This window comes from Camelus ferus, chromosome 1 (genome assembly GCF_009834535.1).
Source record: "Camelus ferus isolate YT-003-E chromosome 1, BCGSAC_Cfer_1.0, whole genome shotgun sequence".
In the NCBI taxonomy this organism is placed as follows: domain Eukaryota; kingdom Metazoa; phylum Chordata; class Mammalia; order Artiodactyla; family Camelidae; genus Camelus; species Camelus ferus.
The window spans coordinates 90,745,496-90,773,353 of record NC_045696.1 but is presented as its reverse complement, the minus strand read 5'-3'; the positions used below and the strand labels follow the sequence as shown (position 1 = coordinate 90,773,353).

The 27,858-nt window shown below is 33.7% G+C and overlaps 1 protein-coding gene across 4 annotated transcripts in view; it reads left to right on the top strand.

The window, feature by feature from the left end:
* Positions 1-27,858, top strand: part of RSRC1 (arginine and serine rich coiled-coil 1) — a 349,746-nt gene that overhangs the window by 78,590 nt on the left and 243,298 nt on the right. For 3 of the 4 annotated variants that reach the window (XM_032485537.1, XM_032485521.1, XM_032485531.1), the window contains exon 4: positions 655-828. The exons of the other annotated variant lie outside the window; for it this stretch is intronic. In XM_032485537.1, the coding sequence (XP_032341428.1) occupies positions 655-828 (174 nt within the window). The remainder of the gene's footprint in view (positions 1-654; positions 829-27,858) is intronic. 4 annotated transcript variants of the gene reach the window in all.

Below are 27,858 nucleotides of genomic sequence, written 5' to 3'. Positions count from 1 at the left end.
TTCTTTTTAAAGGTCAATGCCTTCTTTTGATCACTATTCAGTGACTTCAGATAGTTTATTTTTATAGTTTCTGTGAGATCATCAGTCTGGTGGAGGCTTTCTTGTCAATACTGTTAAGACAGGATCTAAAAATCTTTACTTTTTAAAAGCACATAATGTATCCGACCTAATTTTGTCCTTCATTTTATACAAAGGATAGCTAGATTGTAGTAGACTAGAGGAATAGTTTTATTGTAACAATTAGAAATAGGAAATAAGGTTGAATCAATATAGATGCAGAGATTGTAAGAATAGAGAAGACCCTATCCTTGAAAATTAGATTGGATACATTTAGATTTGTTATGTTATCTTGATGAGATTTGAATAATGAAGACTTGATTTGAACTTTAAGACTTTTTGACTAAACAAACACTTTTTGAGTAAGCCTTAATTTCCTTTAAAGTTTGTTGACAACATATATTTCCCTCATGTATCATTCTAACAGAGTACTTATTCATAAAGAATCATATTTAGATGCTTGCTTTTCACACTTATTTAACTGCTGAATCCTTAACTAAAACTAAATCTTTTTCTTTCAGATAATTTTTAAGGAAATTTTTATTTCATAATACAAAATATTCATTAAATGTATTTAATGAAATCTACTTACTGTAGGTCCCGGTCAAGACCTCGTCCACGTTCCCATAGTCGAAGCAGTGAAAGGTCCAGTCACAGAAGAACACGTAGTAGGTCTCGGGATAGAGAACGACGTAAAGGCAGAGATAAGGAGAAAAGAGAAAAGGAGAAGGATAAAAACAAAGATAAGGAATTACACAACATCAAACGTGGGTAAGTTGAAGCAAATCTAAAGCAGTGATAACTCATTGATTCCATAGCAATATTCAAACTAAATTTTCATCCTCTGTGGTTTTTCTTAGATGGAAAAAAGAGGAGGATACAATAGAGAAGGGAGAAGAGATAAATTAAAATAGTTACCTCAAATTATTGCTGTTTCCTTTCTATTCCTGTTTTCATTTAATACTTACATAGCAAATCTTAGAAACAAACAACACTGTCAAACCTTAGTATCTCAGTAAAGGAAAATTTACATGATTTGTTAGGAAAGTTCCATTTCCTTTATCATGAATACGGATTAAAATTTGAAGACTACTTGATGATTAAAATGTCTGTTAGCTTATTATAAAACTGTTAGGGGAAAAGGATAAAGATGGAACAAAAGGAGAAAACCATGTGATTTACTATTGGTTAGACCTCTTTCAATACAGAATGAGGACTTGGTTAATATTCAGGTATTATGTGTTTGTTAGAATAAGTGTATATGTATAAAAGACCCAGAATATTATTTTTCTAGAATTGATATAATTGAAACAGTTATCCTGACTCTGTCCAATTTGGAGCTTGAAGTCCACTCATAACTGTTTATTAAATTAGAAGATGTTAAAATGAAACAGAATCTTGTTTAGTAGCTTAAATTGCAGCTTCTATGAAGTAGAACATCTTGGAATTTATCCTCTTTTTTCAGCCTTTCAACATCTTAGGTATGTTCACTTTAATACTTCAATACAAAAGTGTTTATCTTTAGTGTATCATTTTTCAGTGTTAAATTGAAGAGCTTACCAATATCTTGGATATGGTTTCTTGAGATCTTGAGCCTGTGAAGAATTTAGTTTATTGAAGGATATGGAACTCTTCTTATCCCTCTCTTTTTCACTGTTGTCTATGTGTTAATTTTTTATCCAGATTTATAGTGATATTATATAGAACCGCCCAGATTCTTGGCTTTTATGTATTCTTTGAAATGATAAATTTGTGGTGGATTTTGGAAGAATATAACTTTATGAGACTTTCTTTTCCCTGACCACCCTACAACCATTAATGCGCATTGAGCACTTGTGGTCCTGCAAAATTCTGAATTCTGTCTTTTTCTAGTTCTAAGGATTGTCAAATATTACAGGAGAGGAGATAGGGTTGGATATCTGGTTTTAAGGATAGGGAGGCTGACTTAGCCTGAATTGGTAGAATGGAATGAGGATCAGAGAGGGTATGGGGGATATCTGTTGATAAAAGGAGAAAGGAGGGTGGTAGATTTGAACAGGGGATATAGAGTAGGTTTCTGAGACTGAAAAATATGGACTAAGAGGACAAGTAAATTATGTCAGTCAAGGAGATACTCCTTGTTTCTTTCTTTCCCTCCTCCTTTTGGTTTACATTTCAGTATTACATAACTATGTGAAGTGACTGATTTTTACTGGTCATTAAATTTTTGCTTTCTACTTCACTAAATTTTACATTTTTAGAATATTTACACAGTTGTGTAAAGTTGATATTACATAGAGCATTAGCTGGGTGATTTTAAAGGTAAGAAAAATGAGAACATGAATAAAAAGAGAGGTTGGGTAGTTTCAGGAAAGGGTCTCATATGGTGACATTACTCTTGAAGTTCTGAACCAGCTTTTTTACAGGTTAGATTCTTCCATCACTCAGAGTTGATTGTATTCAAGGGACTGATTCCTGGATGACAGGTTCACAAGATAATAATGTTGTATTTGTCATTACTTCTTAATTCTCAACAAAGTCAATGAACAAAGTCAAAATAGACAGTGTCAGTGGAAGGGCCCCAAGTACTGAGGCCAGAAAAGCTGTAAGTAGCCTGCTTCAGTCATCTTCATGGTTTTTGTGGGTCATAGTACAGGGTAGTGTTATGTCAATGTGCCGTCTCTTCTGGTTAGTGCTGACAACACAAATTCATACCTTTTGGTACAATCTAACATTAGGATTTTGGGTAGGGGCTGTGTCATTGTATACATTTAACATGGTAGTATTTATATATGACAGATGCACCCTGCTTTGCTCCAGAAATAGCATATATATATATTTTATGGCTTAACATGTTTATTTTGTAAACCTGATTTTTAAACCATTCAGGACAGAGAATGTGTCATACTCTTTTTTAACACTCAGAATTCCTCATATATATGTTAGTTGTTAATAAATATTTATTGGTTATTGATCAGATATGCTCATTCATTCATTTGTTCACTTATTCAGTCAACAATATTTGAATTCCTTCTGTTTGTCAAGTACTACTTTAGGTAATAGGGACATAGTGGCAGGTCAGTGCTACTTGGAGATTCTATGAATGTAGCAAATATGTAGAAGGGCAGATATATAAATAATTACAGTGGAGTCAGGTGAATGTTTCAGTAGGAAACTAACTTGCATGAGTTAGAATGCTTTCTGGGCCATATGCCTCTGTTACAGCTACTGAACTTTGTCCTTTTAGCATGAAAATAGCCATAGATAATACTAGATGAATGGTATGGCTGTATTCCAATAAAACTTTATTTACAAAAATAGGCAGCAGGCTAGATTTGCACAAGGGTTGTAGTTTGTTAACATTGGCTTAAATAAGTACATTATTGTTAATATAACAGACGGTTTGGAGGTAAGCAGAGCTGGGCGCTTTTTATCCTTCCAACAGGTCAGTCTCAGCATGTTGGATTTTATCCTCAGTCTTGACACATTCTGGTTGTGAGATATTCCACCAATACTAAGCTGATTGATGTAGACTAGTCAGCAGGTTAGGAATGGGCTCTCGGAAGAAGTAATGTTTATACACTGAAAGAAGAAAGAGATAGGAGAGAATGTTGCATGCAAAATAAGCTTCGTATGGAAGTACTTGGAGGAAAGCAAAGTGAGTTTGGTACATTTGAGGAACTGAAGTCTAATAGGGATTGGTTTGGAGAAGAAAAGTAATAGTGATGAGAGGTGATTATTGAAGTACCTTGTATGTTATGTTAAGGACTTTAAGGTCAGTGAGAAGCCAGTAAAGTCTCAAGTAGAATAGTTTTATGATCAGCTCTACCTGAGGTGTAAATAAAATGCTTTACTTACAGTGAAGATATTAATAAATGTCTAGCATTTTAAATATATTTTCTAAGTATCAGAAATTTTGTTAAGCATTTGGTATGTATTACCTAATTTTCATAATAACCTAATGAAATAGGTGTTTTTATTACCCTCTTTGTATAGATGAAGACTTGTGATTATAAAGCTCATAAATATATGTCAAAGTTAGGCTTCTAATTCAAGTTCACTAACAACAGCATCCTGACTCTTATTGGTACACTATCTTTACTCCTGTAGTAATCTGTAACTATTGATGATGACATACAGTGTTTGAGATCAAGTGATATGCTATTGCTTAAACTTTCCTAGATAATGCCTAAAGAAAACTGAAAGAATTTTCTGTGCCTTGTTTTTCTCTGATCAGGTCAGAACTCTGCCACTAGTAAAAGATTGATTCCTTCTTTTCTTTCTCTTCCTCGCTTTCCCACATCAGCATTTCATCTGTTTACTTATAAATTGTATTTAATAAAACCACAAAAAATTTTTAGGCCTTATTTTATTTCTATGATGGGTTCACTGACTTTCTAATTTTTTTTAAGAACGTGCATAGGTAGAAAGGAGAAAAGATTCACAAACGATTTAATTAGGGCTTATGTATTAGTTCATTGTGATTGTACAACCAAATGACAAGTATTTTAGCTTGTGCTAAATAATCTAGAGGCTTCCTCACATATGAGACAATAACAACCCATGTGATTCTGCTTCTTTATGCATACATAACACTCTTTGTTTTTATCAAACCAATTGGAAAATATCAATATTTATAAATACTGATAGAATATAAAGCATACATTTATGAAGTACAAAGCAAGGAGAGTAAGTACAGTAAAGGTAAAGGACTATTTTATAAATTGAGAAAAATAAAAATAGGAGAGAAAGGAATGGTCAAGCAGGAATTAATGAGCCTATTAATGAGGAAGAGACTTTTTGTTAGCCTTTTGAGAAAAAAGATACAAAAGTAGATAATTCTGAAAAACCTTTTAAAAATAGCAGTTAATTAAGTACATTTCTGGAAATTCTTGGAACATTTGAATGATTATAATTAGGATTTATCTTATAATGTCATAAATTGATTTATTTATATTATTAATTTGCTGAATGAGGGAGACCTAATATAAACTAGAAGAGTTTCAGTGGTTTGTAGGGATTAAAAGGTGCTTTTCCTTACAACGCTGAGTTAAAGATGAATATAAGAAAGACACTGACTAAGTCTTGTCTTAGATTTTATCAAGAAGATTTAAAGAATTTAATTTTTAATGTTTTACATTTATAAAATTTAGTTTCTAAGAATATTTAATTTTTTAAACATTGATGCAGGTTTTGTTTGTTTTTATTAGGTTTTACCCCAAATTTTTTAAACAAATATTTAGTATATCCTTAGATAATTATATTTCTTTTATGAGGACATGTCTTTGCAGTATGAAAACAAATTTTATTAATAATAGAGTTATTAAGTTGAAACTGGCTATTTAACAACCTGATTTTGTTAAGTAAACTTTTATTGCAAGCCAGAAATCAGAAAAATGAAACTTGGCATGGCATCTCGTAAGTACAACTTGATTTGATGATTGTGAACATTGTACACCTCTTCTGAGTCTTCTGTGGATTAGTAGCTTGTTGAGCCTTCTTTGGAAACATTTTAATCAAACTCCAAAAAAACATAGTCAACCACTATAAAACATCTTTTATGAACTCCTTTGAAACATTAGTTATGAATAAATATGTTAATACCACCAGTGACATTTTACTATTTATTTTAAATCATAGTGCCATCTTTAAGAGTAGAATTTGGATGAATTTGATTTGAATTTATTTTCAATCATGATTTAAATCACCGGCCAGAAGAACTTGGTTTAAAGCAGTTATTGCCTAGTAAAATACTTTCTTAATTTGGTTAACTTTAGGATTCATCAGGAACCTAATTTAGTATTCCTAAGTGTATTCTCCTTTATGATGTGCTACTGTGAAAGATTTTTACTTTTATTATTCCCTTGTTAGCTTTTCGGTAGATGGATGCTGTTCTCAGAAATGTGCCCATCAAGACTTCTGGAATGTTTTGCTCAAACACTTGAGTGTATACTTTCTTCCTTTTTTCCTTTACATAGCTTTTTGAAGCTTTGCACTTTTAGAGAGAGGTAAGACTTTCCCTCTAGACATGCAAATCCATGTCTTGACAACTGAAGCAGTGCTTTTTGGTGGGTAAAGAAAGGGGGATAAATATAAATAGAATTTCTTAAATGTGACTCCCACTAAATCAGTTGTCTTCTGTAAGTCTTTTTGAAAATTATATAGAAGCCACTGGGAAAGCAGTGAAATTGGGCTTCAGTTATAGCCCATGGCCTGTAGTTACCTATTTGTAAAATCTTTCATTAAAAAAATTGACTGTGCAGTATAATTAGAAATTATATTACTTATTTCAAAACTATTTTAGATATGTCTTTATAGACTATAAACACAAAAAGTATATCAGCAGAAGCAACATCTACTTTTTGTTCATGGCAATTGCTACCTTTGAACATATAACCATTCTGAGTAGAGTATCTTTAACAAAAAAGTGTGCCAATGTATTTAGATTTGGGTAAAGTTAAATTGCAAAAATTATAATTTTTGCTCATTTTAAGTCATCTACACTTTTTTCCTTACAGGACGAGTTATTCTCTTTGAGCCTTAATTTATTCTTCTATAAAATGAGGATATTGATAAACAAAAAGCTATTAGTATTAGAGCAGTGTGTTTAAGAAGTTTAGTACCATGTAGTAATCATACTATATGTATTGGTTATGACTTTGACCTTAGCATTGTTCCAGTCTTCAACTGTAGAACTTCATGTAATAAATTCCTGTTGATGAAGTTTTTCCTATCTAGTGCTTGGCAGAAGATGTTGGAAGTGATTTGGGAATGCTGGACTCAGTTTTGACAGCAGTTACATACTCTTAGATGCTGTCATATTTTTCCTTACCTCTTATTTCTTTATGCAGCAGGAAGTCATTTATGCTAATTTACCCCAATTTGCATATAGGTTATGGAGTTCTGTGGTGCAGAGTGTGCTTAGAACTCCTTTTAAGTGTCTGCCTGGATCAAAGCAGGGCTGTGTGATAGCTGTTGTCTGACACCAAGCTGTGTGGTGTTGTTTTCATTAAACATTTATCACACTTCGAATGTGACAGCAGGCAACTTTGTGCCAGGATAACATGTTTTCATGCAAAATTTATTGAAAAAGACGAAACTTTGTAAAGAGATCTTGTTGCCTTTCACCAGTGGCGAAGGGTAAATGTTTGGTTCGAAGGAAATATGCCTTTAACACATGTCATTGTAACATGCAAAAGAAGCTTCGTACTGTCAATTTTATTAAGCAGGTAAACAAATACATTTTAAAGTGTATGCATTAGATTTTTCTTCCTTTGTAAGTTAAAGTTTTTACAGTTTCCTTGAATGAATACTGTAACAGTAGCTCATTATTTTGATGGGTGTTTTATATTGCAGTGAAATTTACCACCCAATTTCCATTGTGTGGGTTTGAGTATTCGTCACTAGGTATTAGTTTTGTTCAGAAACAATGTATAATTTTTCAAAAAGGTGAAGTCAAGAAAGGGAATCCAGCATAACAAAAAGAATTATCAGCAAAAACAGGAGACAGGGTTTTTATAAGTTCTCCTTCAGGTCACCACCATCTTTCTCTTATTCATTATATTAGTACATTTTAGTCGTCCCAGAGTTTGCCCAGTGGAATTTGACCTGAATTATGCCTGATAGAGCATTAAGTGACATGAATTGTGGGTTCATTCTTTCTTTGTCTGGTTGCCTGGCTGTGAAAAGCCTGGAATGAGAGAAGGTACTTTTTTTTTTTTTTTAACATTTTTTATTGATTTATAATCATTTTACAATGTTGTGTCAGATTCCAGTGTTCAGCACAATTTTTCAGTCATTCATGGACATATACACACTCATTGTCACATTTTTTTCTCTGAGTTATCATAACATTTTGTGTATATTTCCCTGTGCTATACAGTGTAATCTTGTTTATCTATTCTACAATTTTGAAATCCCAGGCTATCCCTTCCCACCCTCCACCCCCCTGGTAACCACAAGTCTGTATTCTCTGTCTGTGAGTCTGTTTCTGTCCTGTATTTACGCTTTGTTTTTGTTTGTTTGTTTGTTTTTGTTTTTTAGATTCCACATATGAGCGATCTCATATGGTATTTTTCTTTCTCTTTCTGGCTTACTTCACTTCGAATGACATTCTCCAGGAGCATCCATGTTGCTGCAAATGGCATTATGTTGTCGTTTTTTATGGCTGAGTAGTATTCCATTGTATAAATATACCACTTCTTCTTTATCCAGTCACCTGTTGATGGACATTTCGGCTGTTTCCATGTTTTGGCTATTGTAAATAGTGCTGCTATGAACATTGGGGTGCAGGTGTCATCCTGAAGTAGATTTCCTTCTGGATACAAGCCCAGGAGTGGGATTCCTGGGTCATATGGTAAGTCTATTCCTAGTCTTTTGAGGAATCTCCACACTGTTTTCCATAGTGGCTGCTTAGAAGGTACTTTTATTTTCCTTTTTCATTCCACAGGAAGCTGAGGAGTTATGGTTATGTGAAGAATTAGTAAGAGTGAAAGTAGCCTCAAGCTGGACCTTTTAGTAAGTTGTATCACATGGACTGTAAAGAATTTGGTGAGACTCCTTACAAGAGGTATTGCAGAAATTCTGATGGCAGTAACTTTCAGGAATGAAAGGAGAGAAGTAGTGAGTTATGTGTGATGGAAGGAACTTTGTATTTGGAACCATGTAGAATCCATGCAAACCTTCAAGTTCTGACTTACTGTGCTTTGGAGCTATTAAGGGATAATTTTTTAATAAGGTAAAATCAGGACTCATAAACATCAATAAACCCATGCCAAAGCTATTATTTAACTCATTAACTAATGAGGGCACCTAGTAAGATGTTACAATAGCTCAAAGGAGAGTCCAAGGAGCAGATACATATGTAGGCCACAAGGAATACGGGACAGAAACTTGCTTAATTAATTCAAAACTGGCTTTGACCACATAGGAGGAAAATAATTTGTAACTCCACTGGATGAATTCATTTGCATATCTGTGGAAAATAATCATTTGCATTGCTATCAATTATCTATACTTTGTGGAATTTTAAGATGTCTTAGATGAAGAAAGGCAGAAAGGTGGAGATAATTTGGAAAGGCATCCTAGACAAAACACCTAGTAATCTTTTTTGTTTTTCTCAAATCATTAAAAATTTTTTCCTGACAGGGCAAGTTATTCTCTTTAAGCCTTAAATTTTTTTCTGTAAAGTTGGGATAATGATAGGTGAAAAGCTGTAAATATTAGAAGCAGTGTGTATAAGAAGGCTAGTACTATGTAGTTGGATTTCAACAAATGGTAGTTATTTATTTTTTACTACTAATAATTATTCTTTTTTCTTACTTCTGTGTCTTTTTAAAGAAATCTTCCCTCAGCCTTAGAAACTCTTTCCTCTGTGACTCTCCTGTCATTTCCGTGGATCTTTTTGGCTCACTTTAGAGTCATTTCCTTTATGAAATATCCCTGCCCCTCATGAGTGTTCTAAATAGCTCTGCAGTTAGCACCTATAGTATCTACACCTAATCTGAAAAGAAAGTTTTGCAATTATAAAATCTTGTAATTACCAGATTACATATACCTTATCTATCTTATTCAACATTGTATTTGCTTGGATCAAAGCAAGTACTCAAATATTTGTAGAATGTATAAATAAACGATAGTTTTAGAAGTTGATTCTAGTTAATAAAATCCAGCTTATGAGCATTTAAAATGATAAAATTGAATTTTTGGTATTAGGAAAACAGTAAGCTTTTTTCCGACTACTCCATGCCTGGTTTAAGTTTGCACATGCACACGCATAAACGTACATCACTTCCATCAAAGTCTCTGCATTTTTTAAAAAGTCTACATAACTTCCACTATCTTTTTCTATACTTTAAATGTTATCAATAATTCTGCAATTAATATCATTTAGCATCAGTCATTTAAAAAAATGAATGTCACTTCTAGGATTTATATTTTAAATACGGATTAAAATTCGAGTCTTCATTGATGACTCTTTAGTCTAATTTATTTCAGGATCTTAATTGGTGTCACCTACTCTGTTGATTTAGTACATGGTTACAGGGCAAACTACTAGACTTAAATATACTACCCCATAGAGGTCTTTGACTGAAGGCCTTGGTGTTTGCCTTTAGTTAGGTTATGTATGGCTTTGTAAGCTAAAAATTCTGTACTATTGTTAGAAGGATATAGAGGGAATAAACTTGGAGTGCCAGCCAAGTCTTTTCTCCCTAAATAAATAAGCAGTTCCCTTAAAAGCTAAGCTGCTGCTTGTAATTACTCATTATAGTTCTAATTTATACCTCATTGTAAAGCACCCTGAGTATCCCAGATATGAATGAATCCAAATAGAAGCAATCTGTTCAATATTTTTAAAAGCTCTAGTTTATTCAGTTCTCACAGGCTGTCTTCTCAGTCTAGTGATCACTGGAGTGGCATCTCCAAAGTAGAACAGATTGGAATAAGCTGTAATACTGCATGGTTGACATACAGTTAAATCTTGGTCAGCACAAGTAGAGAAGCAGAAGTTTAACCTCCTTTGATTAAACAGCAAAGATTGGGAAATAGATATCTACATGATGATCTTTTTAAATATCCTAATGTGATGTATTGTATGACAATTTTAGGGTGGCTGGTTTAAATGTTTTTAATATCCTAGTAAATGGAGTGTGTGTAGCCAGATGATAGGAATAACATACATCTCTTTGGATTGATGTAGATACAGGGTACACTTTTCCACGAAAGTAGAGTAAGTTGTTAACATACGTGTTGTTAACATATCTTAGATTTCAAGGCACTGAATGTATATAATAACAGAAAAACTCCAGATGGTGTTATTGGGGTTAATGCTTTTCATTTAGTGCTAAGGATATGGTCCTTGGGTTCTGTGATTGCATGTAACTACAGAAATACTGGGATGAATCTCAGAGACTGGATCTTGTGGATATAGACACAAAGCACTTTTTAAATGTTAGTACATGTGTGATGATCACTAACACAAAGGGTGCAGTTAGGGAAATACAACGAGTGCTGCTCTTTTAATTCTTTATGAACTCCTAGAGGGAGTTTAGAAATGGCAGTCTTTGGCCCCTGTGGATATACCAGCCTGTGACATGCCACCTGGAAGTAGATCATGAAAATCAGTTTGTCATATTACAGTCTTAGCTTCCTTTTCTTGAGAAAGATGAAGGAGGGCAATCCACATTAGAAAAAGACTAATGTGTATTTGGAATAAGTCAGAAGTAAAAACTTATATTGTGACTACTTAGAAATTAAATCCACTCAACAGAAATGATGAAAGACAATAGTAGAAAAATATATTTTCATCATTTAAAGCTGTCTAGACAAATAAGAGTAGTGCTTTTGTGTAAATACATGCACACTCAGATTGATAAGTAACTATTAGGTTATTTACTCTTTAATTGAAAATGCTTAGATTTCATCCAATTATCAGTAGTGTTAGGTCCAGTAAATTTGCAGCTTCAAAGTTAATCTGAAAAAATTGTAATGGCTTAACCCAAGCCCAGACGAATTATGTTGATATTTTATCATACGATATGTGCTCTGAAGCTAACAAAGCAATGTCTGGTTATATTTACTTTTGATACTGTTCCTAGAAATTTTGATACACTATTATTAGATTTTTAAATATGTATATATATATAAGTGTAAATATATATAAATATAAATATATGTTTATTAGATTTTATTATATTAGGTTTTCCTTTGTTAGATTTATTAAGATATAATTTACATGCAGTAAAATTCACTTCTTATACAGTTCTCTGAATTTTGACCAACTATGTATACAGTCATGTAACTCTCATCACAATCAAGATACAAAGTTATTTCCATCATCCTAAAAAGTTTCTTCAGTGTATACAATATTCTTACCCCACATCCAGCCCTTATCAAACTGAAAAGTTTTACCTTTTCTCAGTATCCTATAAATGGAATAATACAGTATGTAGCCTTTTGTATCTGGCTTCTTTCACTTAGTCTAATGCTTTTGATATGGTTAGATTGTTCATGTGTTAGTTTGTTCCTTTGTATTGCTAAGTAGTATTTTGTTTTAAGGATGTACCACATTATTACCCATTTACCAGTTGAAAAGTCATAGAATATATTCTTTTTCTCTATACTGTAGAAGAATTTGTATAGTTTTAATGTTATTTCTTCCTTATATTTTGATACAATTCACCAGAGAAGCCACTTAATGTAAAGATTATTTTGTGGATTTAATTTCTTCAATAGTTATAGGACCAATCAGATTTCTCTTTCTTTTTCTGTCAGTTTTGGTTAGTAAATTTTTTTCTAGGAATTTATTTCCTCTATGTTTTCAATTTTTTTGACATAAATATTTTTGTAATATTCTATCAAAATTTGCTGTACATATAATTAATTGTGTGGTGATAGTCCTTTTCCCATCCTAATATCAATTGTGCTTTCTGTCTTTTTCTTAATCAATCTTGTTGGGAATTTCTCAATTTGATTAGTTTTTACAACCAACCAACCTTTGTCTTTGTTGATTCTTTGCATTGTGTGTGTTATTTGTTTTCATTAATTCTTATTATTTTTCTAAATCTTATTTTTTCTCTTTTTAATTTCTTCAGGTTTAATGTACTTTTCATTTTGCACCATCTTGAAAAAGATGTTTAGCTCATTTGTTTTGAATTTTTCTCCTTCTCTATTGTATTAGTGTATCATTATGAATTTTCCTCTAATCATAGCTTTAGGTACATCCTATAAGTTTTGATATAGAGTATTTTCATTATCATTCAGTTTAAAATATTTTCTAGTTTCCATTCCAACATCTCCATTTGGTTTATGAGTTATTTAGGAGTATTTCTTATAATAAAAATTGTGGAGATTCCTTAAAAAACTAAAAATAGACTTACCATATGATCTAGTAATCCCACTCCTGGGCATATCTCCAGAGGAAATTCTAATTTGAAAAGATACATGGACCCCAGTGTTCATTGCAGCACTATTAACGACAGCCAAGACATGGAAGCAACCTAAATGTCCACTGACAGACGATTGGATAAAGATTGTATGTGTGTGTGTGTGCGTGCGCGTGCACACACACACACAATGGAATACTACTCAGTCATAAAAAGGATAAAACAATGCCATTTGTAGCAACATAGAAGGATCTAGAGATCGTCATTCTAAGTGAAGTAAGCCAGAAAGAAAGAAAAATAGCATATGATATCACTTATATGTGGAATCTAAAAAAAAAATGACAAAAATGAACTTATTTATAAAATAGAAACAGACTCACAGACATAGAAAACAAACTTATGGTTACTGGAGAGGAGAAGATGGGGAGAGATAGATTGGGAATTTGGGATTTGCAGATACTAAGTACTATATATAAAATGGATAAACAACAAGGTCCTACTGTATTGCACAGGGGACTATATTCAGTATCTTGTAATAGCCTATAATGAAAAAGAATATGAAAAGGAATATATATATGCATAACTGAATCACTGTGCTGTACACTAGAAATTAACACAACATTGTAAACTCACTATACTTCAATTAAAAAAAAAAGAAAGCCCCTCCCAAAAGGTCCTTTTTTTTGGTGGACAGTTCTATGAATTTTAACACAGTTATGTAGATTCACGTACCTTTCAAGATACAGAAAAATCTGTTACCTCCAAATAATCTTTGTATTATCCCTTTGAACTTATACAGTGTGCCTATCCCTTGCACCTGGCAACCACTGAGTTTTTTGTTGTTGTTGTTACTAAATGTTTAAAGGTTTATCTTTTTGAAAATGTTATGTGAATGAATCATATAGCATGTACCTTTGAGACTGGCTTTCTTCCCTCAGTGTAAGCATTTGAAATTTGTTCATTTTGTAGCAAGCTCAGCAGATCATTTCTTTTTATTGCTGAGTGGGACTCATTGTATAATGTGCTGCTGTTTATTTTTTCCCTTCCTGAAGGACATTTGGTGATTATGAATAAAGCTGCTCTAAGCATTCATGTATAGTGTTTTCTGTGAACATAAGTTTTTATTTCCCTCAGTAGATAACTAGATGAGAGATTGGTGTAAAATATGGTAAGTATACGTTTATCTTTATAGGAAACTGCCAAACTGTATTCCAGGGTGGTTGTACTATTTTGCATTCTTGCCATCAATGTATGAGTTTTGGTTGTTACAAATCCTCATCAGCACTTGTCATTTTGAGTATTATTTACTTCAGCCAATCATATAGGTATATAGTGCTATCTCAACACAGTTTTAATTTTAATTTCCCCAGTGATAATAATATTGAACATCTTTCATGTGCTTATTTGCAATCCATATATCTGTTCAACTCTTTTGCCCATTTGAAAATTTGGTTGTATTTTCCTACAGGGGAGTTTTATATTCTGCAAACAAGTTGTTTATTGACTGTGATTTGAAAGTGTGATGTTGAGCATCTTTTCATGTGATTATTGGTCATTTATATTTCTTTTTTTGTGAGGTATTTTGTTCAAATAATTATCTCACTTTTAAATTTTTTCCTTACTATTAAATTGTAAGTGATTCTTTACATATTTTGAGTACAAGTCCTTTGTCTGATATATGTGTTGTGAATGTTTTTTCCTTGTCTGTGGCTTATATTTTCATTTTCTTAATGTTGTTATGTGAAGAGCAAAGTTTTCATTTTGATGAAGTCCAGTTTGTGGTCTTTGTCTTTAATTTACCATGCTTTTGGTGGCATGTCTAAGAAATTCTTTGGCTAATCTGAAGTCATGAAGATTTTCTCCTGCCTTTTTTAAAAAAAGTTGTATAGTTTTACATTTTACATTTAGGGCTGTAATATATGTTGAGTGAGTGAGTAAGTTCATTCTTTTCTTTTCTTTTCTTTTCTTTTCTTTTCTTTTCTTTTCTTTTCTTTTCTTTTCCTTTCTTTCTTTCTTTCTTTCTTTCTTTCTTTCTTTCTTTCTTTCTTTCTTTCTTTCTTTCTTTCCTTCTTTCCTTCTTTCCTTCTTTCCTTCTTTCCTTCCTTCTTCCTTCCTTCCTTCCTTCCTTCCTTCCTTCCTTCCTTCCTTCCTTCCTTCCTTCCTTCCTTCCTTCCTTCCTTCCTTCCTTCCTTCCTTCCTTCCTTCCTTCCTTCCTTCCTTCTTCCTTTCTTTCCTTTCTTTCCTTTCTTTCTTATTAGGTGTGAGATTTAGGTTGAGGTTTTCTGTTTGTTTGTTTTTTGCATATGGATGTTTAAATGTTCAATTTTCCAACATGATATGTTGAAAAGATTGGAGTTTATTCATTGAATTGCCTTTGTACTTTTATCAGAAATCAATTGGCCATTTGTTTGGATCTATTTCTGGGTTCTCTGTTCTGTTTCATTCATCTATTTGTTTATCCTTTTGCCAGTATCACACTGTTTTACTGTAGTTTTGTAGTAAGTCATTAAAGTCAGTTGCTGTGGTTCCTCCAATTTTATTCTTTTTTTAAAAAAAATTGTTTTGGTTGTTCCAGTTCTTTTGCCTTTTCATGTAAACATTAGTGTTTGTCTATATATACAAAAATAATTTTGATTGGAATTATATTAAATTTATAGATCAATTTTGGAAGAATTGACATGAACATGGTTTAATTTCTTTTTTTAGCCTTTCTTAGCTTTTAGCATACAGATTCTGTGTTTTGTTAGATTTATACCTAAGTATTTCATTTTTGGAGGAACTATTTTAAATGATACTGTTTTTAAAAATTCAATTTCTATTTGTGCATTTCTAATATACAGAAATGCAGTGTATATAATTGAAGTATAATTTTGTGTGCATGCACACACATGGGCATGTATGGGCTGACTCTGTATTCTGTCACACTGCTAAATGTACTGATTAGTTCTAGGAGATTTTTTTGGTAGATTCATTAGGACTCTATATACACAATCGTGTTGTCTTTGGGACAGCAGCTTTATTTCTTCCTTTCCAAATGATATACTTTTTATTTATTTTTCTTGCCTTATTGAACTGACTAGGACTTTTAGTTCTATTTTCAATATGAATGATGAACAAGGACATTTTATGGGGGAAACATTTAATTTTCCATCATGAAGAAAGGTGTGAACTGCATTTTTTGTTGATGTCCTCTATCATGTTGAGGAAATTTCCTTCTATTCTTACTTTCCTAGGAGTTTGTACCTTGTAATGGATGCTGAATTTTGTCAAATGCATTTCCAGCATCAACTGACACAATCATGTGAGGTTTTTTCTAAGATTGTTAATGTGATAGATTACACTGATTACACTGATTTATTTTTGAATATTGAACCATCTTTGCATTCCAGAGATAAATTCATTTGATTGTAGTATACAAACTTTATATAGTTTTTAAGGTGAGCTTATATTATTGATTTGAGAACTTCTAATATAAGACTTTAATGATAAAAATTTCCTTCCTAGAGACTACTTTTTCTGTATCTCACAAATTCTCATATGTTGTGTTTTTATGTCTTCCCAGTTATGAATATTTTCTAATTTCCTCTGTAACTTCTCCTTTGACCTAGGAATTACTTAGATGTAAGATGTACAATTTCCAAGTGTTTGGAGATTTCTCTGTATCTTTCTGTTATTGATTTCTAGTTTCATTTCATTATGATAAGAGAACATACTTTGTATGATTTTTTTTTTCTTGCAAATTTGTGAAGGTTTGTTTTATGAGTCTGGATATGGAATGTTCCATGTATTTTGCTATTGTTAGGTCGTGCACTGCAGAAATGGAAATTAGATCCAGTTAGTTGATGGTCTTATTCTGTTCTTCTGTCTCCTTGCTTATTTTCTTCTACTAGTTACGTTGATTACTGAGAGAGAAACATTGATGACTCCAGCTATAATTCTGAATTTGTTTATGTTTCCTTTCAGTTTTTGTGTTGTATGTTTTTGAGTCATTTGTTAGGTGTATATACATTTAAGATTGTTATGTCTTTTTGGTGAATTGACTCTTTCTTCATCCTATAACACCTCTCTTTGTTCTTGACTATTTTATTGTTACACAGGACACACTGTCTGAATCTAGTATAACTGCTACAGATAACTTTTAGTCAGTGTTTGCATGGTAAATATTTTCCGCCTATTTATTTTTAATATGCCTATATCACTATATTTAAAATGAATTTCTTACAGATAGGTGGATTTTTAAAATCCATTTTGACAATAACTCTCTTTTAATTGGTGTGTTTAACTTACTAAGTTTAGTTATTTTATAGTCTATGACTCCATTGTATATAGTCCCATGGGTCCATTCCTATTGCCTCTGAGGGCAACCTGGGATAATAATTTAGTTTCATCAGTTGAATTGCTAACTCTTAGATGCCATTAAACAAATCATAAATGTTTTAAAATAAATTTCTTAACCATTGTGGTAGTTTCTAGAGAAAGAATTGATCTGGATTTACTTAGTCTGCTATTACTAGGATTTCAGTATCCATCCTATTTTATTACTTCCTGTATACTTCAGTGTCAGGAGGTGAATTTGTTATCCTTCTTAGTTTCCATCTCCCCTCCAAATCATTGTTCTTCCACCCTTTATTTTAAATAGGGTAAAATAAAATATATTCTTCTGAGGCGTGTGTCATTCATCATAAAACTTTCTTTTCCTTCCTTCTGCTGACATGTCTTTCCGAGACATTACTCCTTTTCACTGAAGGCAGGCATCTGGCTCACAGTCTTCTGTCCTCAAACCCATTATCCAAGGCTTTAGTAGGTCAGAACTATTCTTGAACTTTAGATACATATGAAGGACTACCTGTTAGGTATGTCTAGAACCTCAAGTCCAACATATCCAGAACTAATCTCTTGACACCCCCCTACCCAACCATGGCGTCTTACATCCATGAAACAATTGAGTTTAAATTTTTTTCCATGGGGCTCCACTTCTGATGATGTCTAAGTAACTGCTTTCAGATCATTCATCTCATAGATAAGAACTATGCAGTTACTAAGTATATAATTTTTACATGGCCCTTTGTAAGTATAATTATAATTACCACATTTTCTCAACCCAGAATTAGAACATATGATCAGACAAACCTGTATGTACCTTCAGGATTAATGAGTACTGCATCCTTTTCCCTGAAAAAAAATCCATGATGTGTTACCAGGGTAGATATAGTAGATACAACATTAGATTAATATGTATAGGTTCTAGTCCTGGCTCTGTTCTACTGAGTTGCATGTGACTTTGGGCTGGTCACTTAACATCCATCTCTGAGTTTATATTCTTTAGCTCTAAAATGAGAGGGATGGAGTAAATGGTCTCTGAAGTCTCTCTTTGTGGTGGAAGATTAGCTCACCAGTTTTGAATGAAGAAAAATATGTTATTCTGAGATTGAGGGGAAAGGAGGGTAGTCTTAGAATAACCCTTAAATTATAATGATTAGATTCCTCACATTAAATTAATTACCTTGATATAGAGTCTCTGCCTTTTCCACATTCAAGGACATTGGTGACTGAATACAGTGAAGGTACTACCGAGTCCAAATTCATTCTGCTCACAGCACAACAGGCCAGTAAATCGGGAGACAAGGTGTTAGGGCAAGGAATAGCGACTTTATTCGGAAAGCCGGCAGACCAAGAAGATGGCAGACCAATGTCTTGGAGAACCGTGTTACTCATGTCAGAATTCAGGCTCCTTTTTATACTAAAAAGGGTAGGGAGTTTGGTTGGTTGTTGCAAACTTCTTGTTGTAGGAATTCTTTGTTCTTGTAGCTGTCCATGTAGTGTCCCTGTAAAACCTCTGACGAAACAAATGTTATTTTCTATTCTTCAACTTGTCATCTTTATATAAGTGCAAAATGTCCTTAAAGGTCAGAACCTTGAGAATAGGCTCTCCTGTATATTTCAGGCTAAAGGCAATATTCTTTTACAAAAAGTACAGAGCTAGAAAGACTAAGCCTAGAAAACAGGACACAGGGTTAAAGCCAAAGAAACAGATCTAATATGGAGTCAGATTTGTTCTTTTCTGTTACAAAGGTATACTCACCTAACAGATGCCCTCCCTCCTTTCTAACACTTATCAAATATTTGTTAAGTACCTATTATGCCAGGCACTGAGCTGGATCTTGGAGATCCCATGGTGAACAGTTATGGTGCCTGACTATGCAGTTTGTGGTTGAGTTGGTGAAAATTGCAATTGTAAATCACATAAATAAATATAAAATTTCAGTAATGATAAATGTCAAGGATAAGAGATACATAGTGTTAAATGGCATATAATTTTGAGGGAGGGAGGCATTAACTTAGACCAGTCAGGCAAACTTTTCTGAAGAAATAAGGATGAATAGAAATTATTGAGGGAAGGAAGTAGACCATTATAGGCAGAGAAACATCATCAACAGAGGTCCCTAGGTAGGAGGGAGACTGATGTGAACAGACACTGAAAGATGGTCAGAGTAGCTAGAATGGAAGGGAGAGGGAGCACAGTATGAGATGGGGCCAGAGAGGCAGATAGGAGCTAGACTGTGCAGGTCCCTGTAAAGCTAGTTAAGGATTTTGGTCTCTATCTTGAGAGTTACAGGATGCCTTTGAAGTGTTTTAATCTTGTGGGTAACGTGATCAGATTAGTGTTTTGAAAAGATCACTCCAGCTGCAATGTGGAAAACAGATTGCAGAGGATAAGAGGGGATGCAGAGAAACCAGATACCAGATAAGTAGCACAGTAGTCTAGGAGAGATGTAATAGTAGCTGGGATCAGGGATTTGATGTTGGAGATAGAGAAGTTGTTGAATTCGAGACATACTTATGTATTTAATGATGGCTTTGATTTGGTAGAAGAGATAAAGATATTAAAGATAACCAGTAGTTTTCTACTTTGCTCAGTGAAATGATGATGTTACTTTTTTTTTTTTACTGACGAAGGATTATACTGGAAGAGACCATGGTATGAGGGAGAAGATCATAAGTTTGCTTTGGACATACAGGAGTTTGAGAAGCCTTTGGAACATTAAGAGGAGAGATAAAGTAGGCAGCAGGACATGTAGGTAGAGAATTTAGGAGAATTCTAGCCTGGAGTATTCGGTTTTCAGTTCCTTTTTAATTTTAATTCTTTACGTATTTTTCTTGGAATTTGAAAACTACAGTGACCTGTTAAGTGGAGGGTGTAAAGACCAAAGCAGTGTTTCCTATATGGCAAGATTAAATCATGATGACTGCTGGATCTGACCCAGAGGCTATAGCAAAGATAAATATATTGTGCTGAGGATCACTTTGGATGCTGTTAAAATGTGTCTGGCACTATTATAGTTACTGGATATTGCAAAAAATGAATGACATGGTCTTTGATCTCAAATTTCCATCTAGTTTGGAAGTCAGACACGTAAATAGATGATAACAATGTAGTGTGAGTCTTGTGACAGAGAGATGCCCATTGTACTAGGGCAGCATATCAGAGGGACACTTAACCCAAAATGAGCCCAGTCAAGGAAGATTTTCTAGAGGTGTTGATACCTAAGCCATCTGGAAGAACAAGGAAGAGGAAGTAGAAAGGAAAGGGAAAAACAAAAGGGTTGAGGCAAGAGGGATCATAGTGTATCTAGGAAAACATTTTTATTACCCCTTTTTTAGATGAAATTACCATTTTATTGCCAGACAGAAAGTGCTTTCTGGAAAAAAGAGGGTGATAATTGAGCTTTGTTGGTACTTTTTTCTTTTTCGCTTTGTTTCTTTTTCTCCCTTCCTCCTCGTCCTCTCCCTTTTCATCTCCTTTACTGAATAGGTAATATATAGTTCAAAATTGCACATTATATAAAGGTATACATACAGAATAGAGTCTCTCTTCTACTTTGTCCCTCACCCACCTAATTCCTTCCCCTCATCCCCCCAAAAATCCAGATCATTTATTTGTTTCTTATATATCCTTCTAGAATTTCTTTAAGAAACATTATAAACAAACACAAATACATATTTTAAAATTTATTTTTCATCTTGGTATCATTAGTTCATCCTGGCTTAAAAAATGTAAGAAGGGGATGTAAGAGGAAGTGCCAGAGGAGTTTTGACCTGAAGGATTTTAAATCAGAGAAACAACACTAAGAAGAGTGGATTAAAGACCAGGAGACCATTGAGGAGTCTTATAGTAAGTAATGTTGAGAGAGCAGTGATGAAGCCTTAGTTAAGGTAGAGACAGTGGGAAAAAAAATGTTATTCCATTGGATCTTGATCTTACTTAAGACTTGGGTTCAGAAACTAACCAGTTATTTAAACTAAATAACTGTGGAGACACTAAGGGTGGAGTTTGGATGAGTTATGTAAATGAATGGAAGATGGGAGGAAGAGTGGAAACCAATGGGGTTTATCCATGAAATGAGGAAAAGAAGCTGATAGAGAAGCTAGGTGTAGCATAGCAGTTAATAATAGATCATACCTGACTTAGACCTGATTTTAAATCCAGTTCTTTTATTTACTAGTTACATGATCTTGGGCAAGTCACTTAATCCCTTTAAGGCTTGGTTTCTTTATCTGTAAAATGACTATGATAAGCCTTAACTACCTCCTGGAATTGGATGAGGATTAGAGGAGATAGTACATAAGTAAAGCTTTGTATCCAGGGCTCACCAGAAAGGCTAATCCTAGATTGGGAAGTCATTTGATCCTTTGAAGTGAGTGAAGTTGGGAAACTAGAAGAGAATGAGAAGGTGGTTAAGTCCAAGTGGAAAAGAACATGAAATACTTACATGGTTACTTTGATAATCTGCCAGTAGTTGACTTGGAAATGCCATGTAAGCTTTTTGGGCCTCAGTCTGTTTATCCACCCTACAATAGTGAGAGAGATTAAATGATCAAGGTCCTCCCACTTCTTTCTCCAGTGCCATACCTAACCATCTTGAACTCTAGTCATATAATCTGTGTTACAGATTTCAGAATAAAAACTACAGTTCTTTTAGATCCTATTAATTTCTTGATTTAGACTTACTATATAACACCCTGAGTTTTACCTGTATTATACATTTAGCTTTGCTTTTATGACTACCTTAAATAATTTTGTTTTGACCATAAAAGAAAAAGATACTTTTTCTTTTTCTTCTTCTTCTTCCCCCCCCCACCCAACCACCTTGTAAAAAGTCTATTGTTTGTCTTGGCTCTTTTAATCTGCCCAGGAGGAATTCAGGCCGAATGATAGGGAGCTGTGAAAATCCAGTTAGTGTGAGCTGTAATCTTTTTTGCTGGCTTTAAATAGTTAGAGTACCATGCAGACACCCTGCAGATAACTGAATCAAAACATACAGTAATCACCTAAGCATGGATTTTGCCTTTGCTCTTAGGGAACTATAGTAGAAATCACTAATAATCACTTACTTTTTAGGAAAATATTTGGTCATGATATCAAATAAAATCAGGGTTAGATACTAAAAGCTTTATTTCACAGGTAGGCAACCCAGTGTTTGTGAAAAGCGTTGATTTTTGTAAATTTGATATTACTCAGTGTTTATAATATCCTTTGACTATTATAGAGGCAGGAAGACATCTTTCTAGAAAGAATATTTATAATCAGAATCTTTCAGTCGTCTTCTATTTCAGATATCACTAATGGAAGACAAGAAACTGTTACGATAATTGGGCTTTTGAACTGTAATAAAAGACAAGAAAGTATGCTGCCTCTCTTTTTTCTTATAAAAGAAACTGATTCCACTAATGCAGTTTATTGAATTAAGGTAGAAAAATATTCTCTAATAACTTTGTCAAATGACGGTCTATTTTTCTAGGTTTATAGGCTGCTTTTTTTTTTAAGTTCAAAGATGGATTTCTCATCCATTAGATTCTGCATTAGAGTGATGAGAAATACAGTGTGCAGTATGCCGATGCTGCCTCCTAATTTCATTAGCTTTCCATTTTCTAATACTGCTGTTGATAATATTCGAGTGAAGTTTATAAAATAAAATAGGCTATTTGTTGAAACCAATATCCTAGTGTTACTGGCATGATTCATACTATAATAGGAGTTCATAAGACATTAGTAAATCTTTTATGTTCAGTGTATTGTTCCAAACAGCAAATTTGAACTCCTTTGTTTTGAAAGATTCATAAAGTCTATTCCAGGACAAAGGTTTCAAAAAGTAGATGCCTTACCTATGCTTATCGCTTTGCCTTAGGCAATTTTGTAGAGCTCAGCATACCAGTCCTTCAAAATAGGGAAGCCCAATTTTCATCAGAAATATAGATGACTGAAGACTACTACTCAATAGTAGTTTTTCTGTAAACTTTTTATTATAGAAATATTCAAACATGAAAAAGTAAGAGTTTGGTATTATGAACCCAATTTATCCATCTTTCACTTCCAACAATTTGCAGTATATGTTCTATTTTAGAAATGCTGTATACAAATAGTTTTGAAAATCTGTTATTATATTAGCTAATGTCTCCATGGAAGTTCTAAAAGCTTTGCTACTTCAGTGGACGGAGAAGTTTGGGTTTGCATTTAGATTAAAAAGAAATAATATTAAGAGGGACATTCTAAATTTGACATTTTAAGAGCAGTTATAATATTTTCATTTATATATAGTGTACTATGGACATTGTGTAAAACATTATGACCAACAGATATTTGTGGAGGAATATCCAGGCATTTGCTAATAGTGATAACATTACTTATCTCTCACATAGCCTCTATTTTCTCACTTACAACCATTTTTTCCTGTATCCTTTCTAGGCTACTTACTCCTGTGGTCACATTTTAAAAAGTTAACAGGCTTGTCATCACCACCAACAACCCCGATCAAGTCTTGTTAGCATATATTCCTTTCATTGTCTACTACCTCCCACATTTCCAAGTCAGTTACTCTTGAATTGCATGTAAAATATGTTTGACCTTATTGAGTTATCCATCACCTTCTTTCTGTCTTCACTTCCCTTCTTAGACCCAAAAAAGTTTCATTCTTTCCTATGAAAATGGAAGAAGTGTCCTTTTTTGTATCATTTGTGCTCCATTGCCTCTTCAAATTGTATTCTTTCCAGAATCAATTCCTCCCTCTACTGGATAATTCTCACCAGCATTTTACAGTATCAAACCAAAACAAAATGAAACAAAAAACCTTAACGCTCTCTTGACCTCTCATCTCTTATAGCACTATACCATTTCTCTGCTCCCATTTGAACAGACTATCAGTTTATTTTATTTTATTTTTTCGACTTCTTCATCTCCTATTTGTTCTTCAATATATTTGAGTCTCTGTTTTCACCTCTGCACTGAAACTGCTTTTCTCAGTTCATCTGCTCTTATCAGATGCCTTCCATTTTGCCAAGTCCAGTAGACTATTCCCTTTTATCATCTTGTAGGTTTTCTCATCAATATTCAGCACAGCTGATAACTCTAATCTTCTCCCATGTCCCTTTCCTCCTCTTTCTTGAAATACCCCTCTCTCTTGATCTGCTACAGTTCTATCTCAATGGCCACTCCTTTGCTGGTTCCTGCTTCTCCAAATATTGAAGCACTTCACAAATTTGATCTGGGTTTACCATTTTTCAGTTTCTACACTCTTTCTTCTCAGTTAGGGCCAATAAACATTTTCTGTAAAAGGTCAGTGAGTCAATATTTTAGGCTTTGTGGCCTAAGAGGTAAAATTGGGGTTATCATGTAGGTACATACAGAACAAGAGAAAAAAACAAATTTCCACGTGTTTAAAAATTAAGTTCAAAATATAAAAATTATTTGTTTTTACTTTTATTTATCTTTACTGACATCTGAATGGAGTAATATTTCTACTGATAAAACAAGCAAGCCACTATCATTTTCCAGCTGAGGTATAGTTTAGCTTCCTAATTGGTCTTCTTATGTGCACTCTTGTCCTCCCTACAAACCATTATCCACACAGCAACCAGAGGGATCTCTTAAAATATAGGTAATTTTATATCACTTCTTTGCTCCAAGCCCTTCAGTGACTTCTTACTGAATTCCTTACCTTGGAATCAGAGTCCCATAGGCTCATGCACTCCAGCTCGTCTCCTACCACTCATTATGCTTATATAATAAGCATATTATTATATTATATTATATTATAGCCACACTGTTCTGTCCATCCTCTACATCTTTGCAATTGCTGTTGCCTCTGCCTGGAATGCTTCCTCCAGGACCTTTTTATATGACGTATTATTTAGGTCTTCAGTTCAAGTATAATCTTAAAGGGGCCTTTCCTGATTACCTAATGTAAATTAACCATCTCCCTACCCCATACTCTCTACCTGATTTATATACTTCAGACTACTTATCACGGTGTGTAATCATCTTGTTGTTACTCCCACCAGAATATAAGCTTCAAAAGGGCAAGGCCCCTGTTCACTGCTGTATTCCCAGAGCTTACAAACAGTATTTGTTTATACTGAATAGGTACTGAAGTAAGATTTATCCATAAATGAATTAAATGATTACATAAGTGGGTTAGTTGTAACTTGCATTTTTTTTAACATTTTTTATTGATTTATAATCATTTTACAATGTTGTGTCAAATTCCAGTGTTCAGCACAATTTTTCAGTCATTCATGGACATATACACACTCATTGTCACATTTTTTTCTCTGTGAGTGATCATAACATTTTGTGTATATTTCCCTGTGCTATACAGTGTAATCTTGTTTATCTATTCTACAATTTTGAAATCCCAGGCTATCCCTTCCCACCCTCCACCCCCCTGGTAACCACAAGTCTGTATTCTCTGTCTGTGAGTCTGTTTCTGTCCTGTATTTACGCTTTGTTTTTGTTTGTTTGTTTGTTTTTGTTTTTGTTTTTTAGATTCCACATATGAGCGATCTCATATGGTATTTTTCTTTCTCTTTCTGGCTTACTTCACTTCGAATGACATTCTCCAGGAGCATCCATGTTGCTGCAAATGGCATTATGTTGTCATTTTTTATGGCCGATTAGTATTCCATTGTATAAATATACCACTTCTTCTTTATCCAGTCACCTGTTGATGGACATTTAGGCTGTTTCCATGTTTTGGCTATTGTAAATAGTGCTGCTATGAACATTGGGGTGCAGGTGTCATCCTGAAGTAGATTTCCTTCTGGATACAAGCCCAGGAGTGGGATTCCTGGGTCATATGGTAAGTCTATTCCTAGTCTTTTGAGGAATCTCCACACTGTTTTCCATAGTGGCTGCGCCAAACTGCATTGCCACCAGCAGTGTAGGAGGGTTCCCCTTTCTCCACAGCCTCTCCAGCATTTGTCATTTGTGGATTTTTGAATGACGGCCATTCTGACTGGTGTGAGGTGATACCTCATTGTAGTTTTGATTTGCATTTCTCTGATAATTAGTGACATTGAGCATTTTTTCATGTGCTTTTTGATCATTTGTATGTCTTCCTTGGAGAATTGCTTGTTTAGGTCTTCTGCCCATTTTTGGATTGGGTTGTTTATTTTTTTCTTATTGAGTCATATGAGCTGCTTATATATTCTGGAGATCAAGCTTTTGTCGGTTTCACTTGCAAAAATTTTCTCCCATTCCATAGGTTTTCTTCTTGTTTTATTTCTGGTTTCCTTTGCTGTGCAGAAGCTTGTAAGTTTCATTAGGTCCCATTTGTTTATTCTTGCTTTTATTTCTTCTAGGAGAAAAATTTTTAAATGTATGTCAGATAATGTTTTGCCTATGTTTTCCTCTAGGAGGTTTATTGTATCTTGTCTTATGTTTAAGTCTTTAATCCATTTTGAGTTGATTTTTGTATATGGTGTAAGGGAGTGTTCTAGCTTCATTGTTTTACATGCTTTCCATTTTTTAAATTCTTCTTTAATTTCCTTCATCAATGGTTTATAGTTTTCTGTGTATAATTCTTTCACCTCCTTGGTTAGATTTATTCCCAGATATTTTATTACTTTGGGTGCTATTTTAAAGGGGATTGTTTCTTTACTTTCTTCTTCTGTTGACTTATCGTTAGTGTAAACAAATGCAACTGATTTTTAAACGTTAATTTTGTAACCTGCTACCTTGCTGAATTCTTCCATCAGCTCTAGTAGCTTTTGTGTGGACCTTTTAGGGTTTTCTATATATAGTAACATGTCATCAGCATATAATGACACTTTTACCTCTTCTTTTCCAATTTGGATCCCTTTTATTTTTCTCTTGCCTGACTGCTGTGGCTAGGACTTCCAGGACTATGTTGAATAGGAGTGGTGATAGTGGGCATCCTTGTCTTGTCCCAGATTTTAGTGGGAAGCTTTGAGTTTTCACCGTTGAGTACTATGCTGGCTGTAGGTTTGTCATATATAGCTTTTTTTACGTTGAGATATGTTCCCTGTATACCCACTTTGGCGAGAGTTTTTATCATAAATGTGTGTTGAATTTTATCAAATGCTTTTTCTGCATCGATTGAGATGATCATGTGGTTTTTGTCCTTTCTCTTGTTGATGTGATGTATTACACTGATTGATTTGCATATGTTGAACCAGCCTTGTGTCCCTGGGATGAACCCCACTTGGTCATGATGTATAATCTTTTTTATGTGTTGTTGGATTCTATTTGCAAAAATTTTGGTGAGGATTTTGGCGTCTATGTTCATCAGTGATATTGGCCTATAATTCTCTTTTTTTGTAGTGTCTTTGCCTGGTTTTGGTATCAGGGTGATGGTGGCTTCATAGAATGAGTTTGGGAGTATTCCCTCCTTTTCAATCATCTGGAAGAGTTTGAGAAGGACTGGTATGAGTCCTTCTTTGTATGTTTGGTAGAATTCCCCGGTGAAGCCGTCCGGTCCTGGACTTTTATTTGTAGGGAGGTTTTTAATTGCTATTTCTATTTCCTTTCTAGTGATCGGATTGTTCAAGTGTTCAGATTCTTCTTGATTCAGTTTTGGTGGACAGTATGTTTCCAGAAACTTGTCCATCTCCTCTAGGTTATCCAGTTTGGTTCCATATAGTT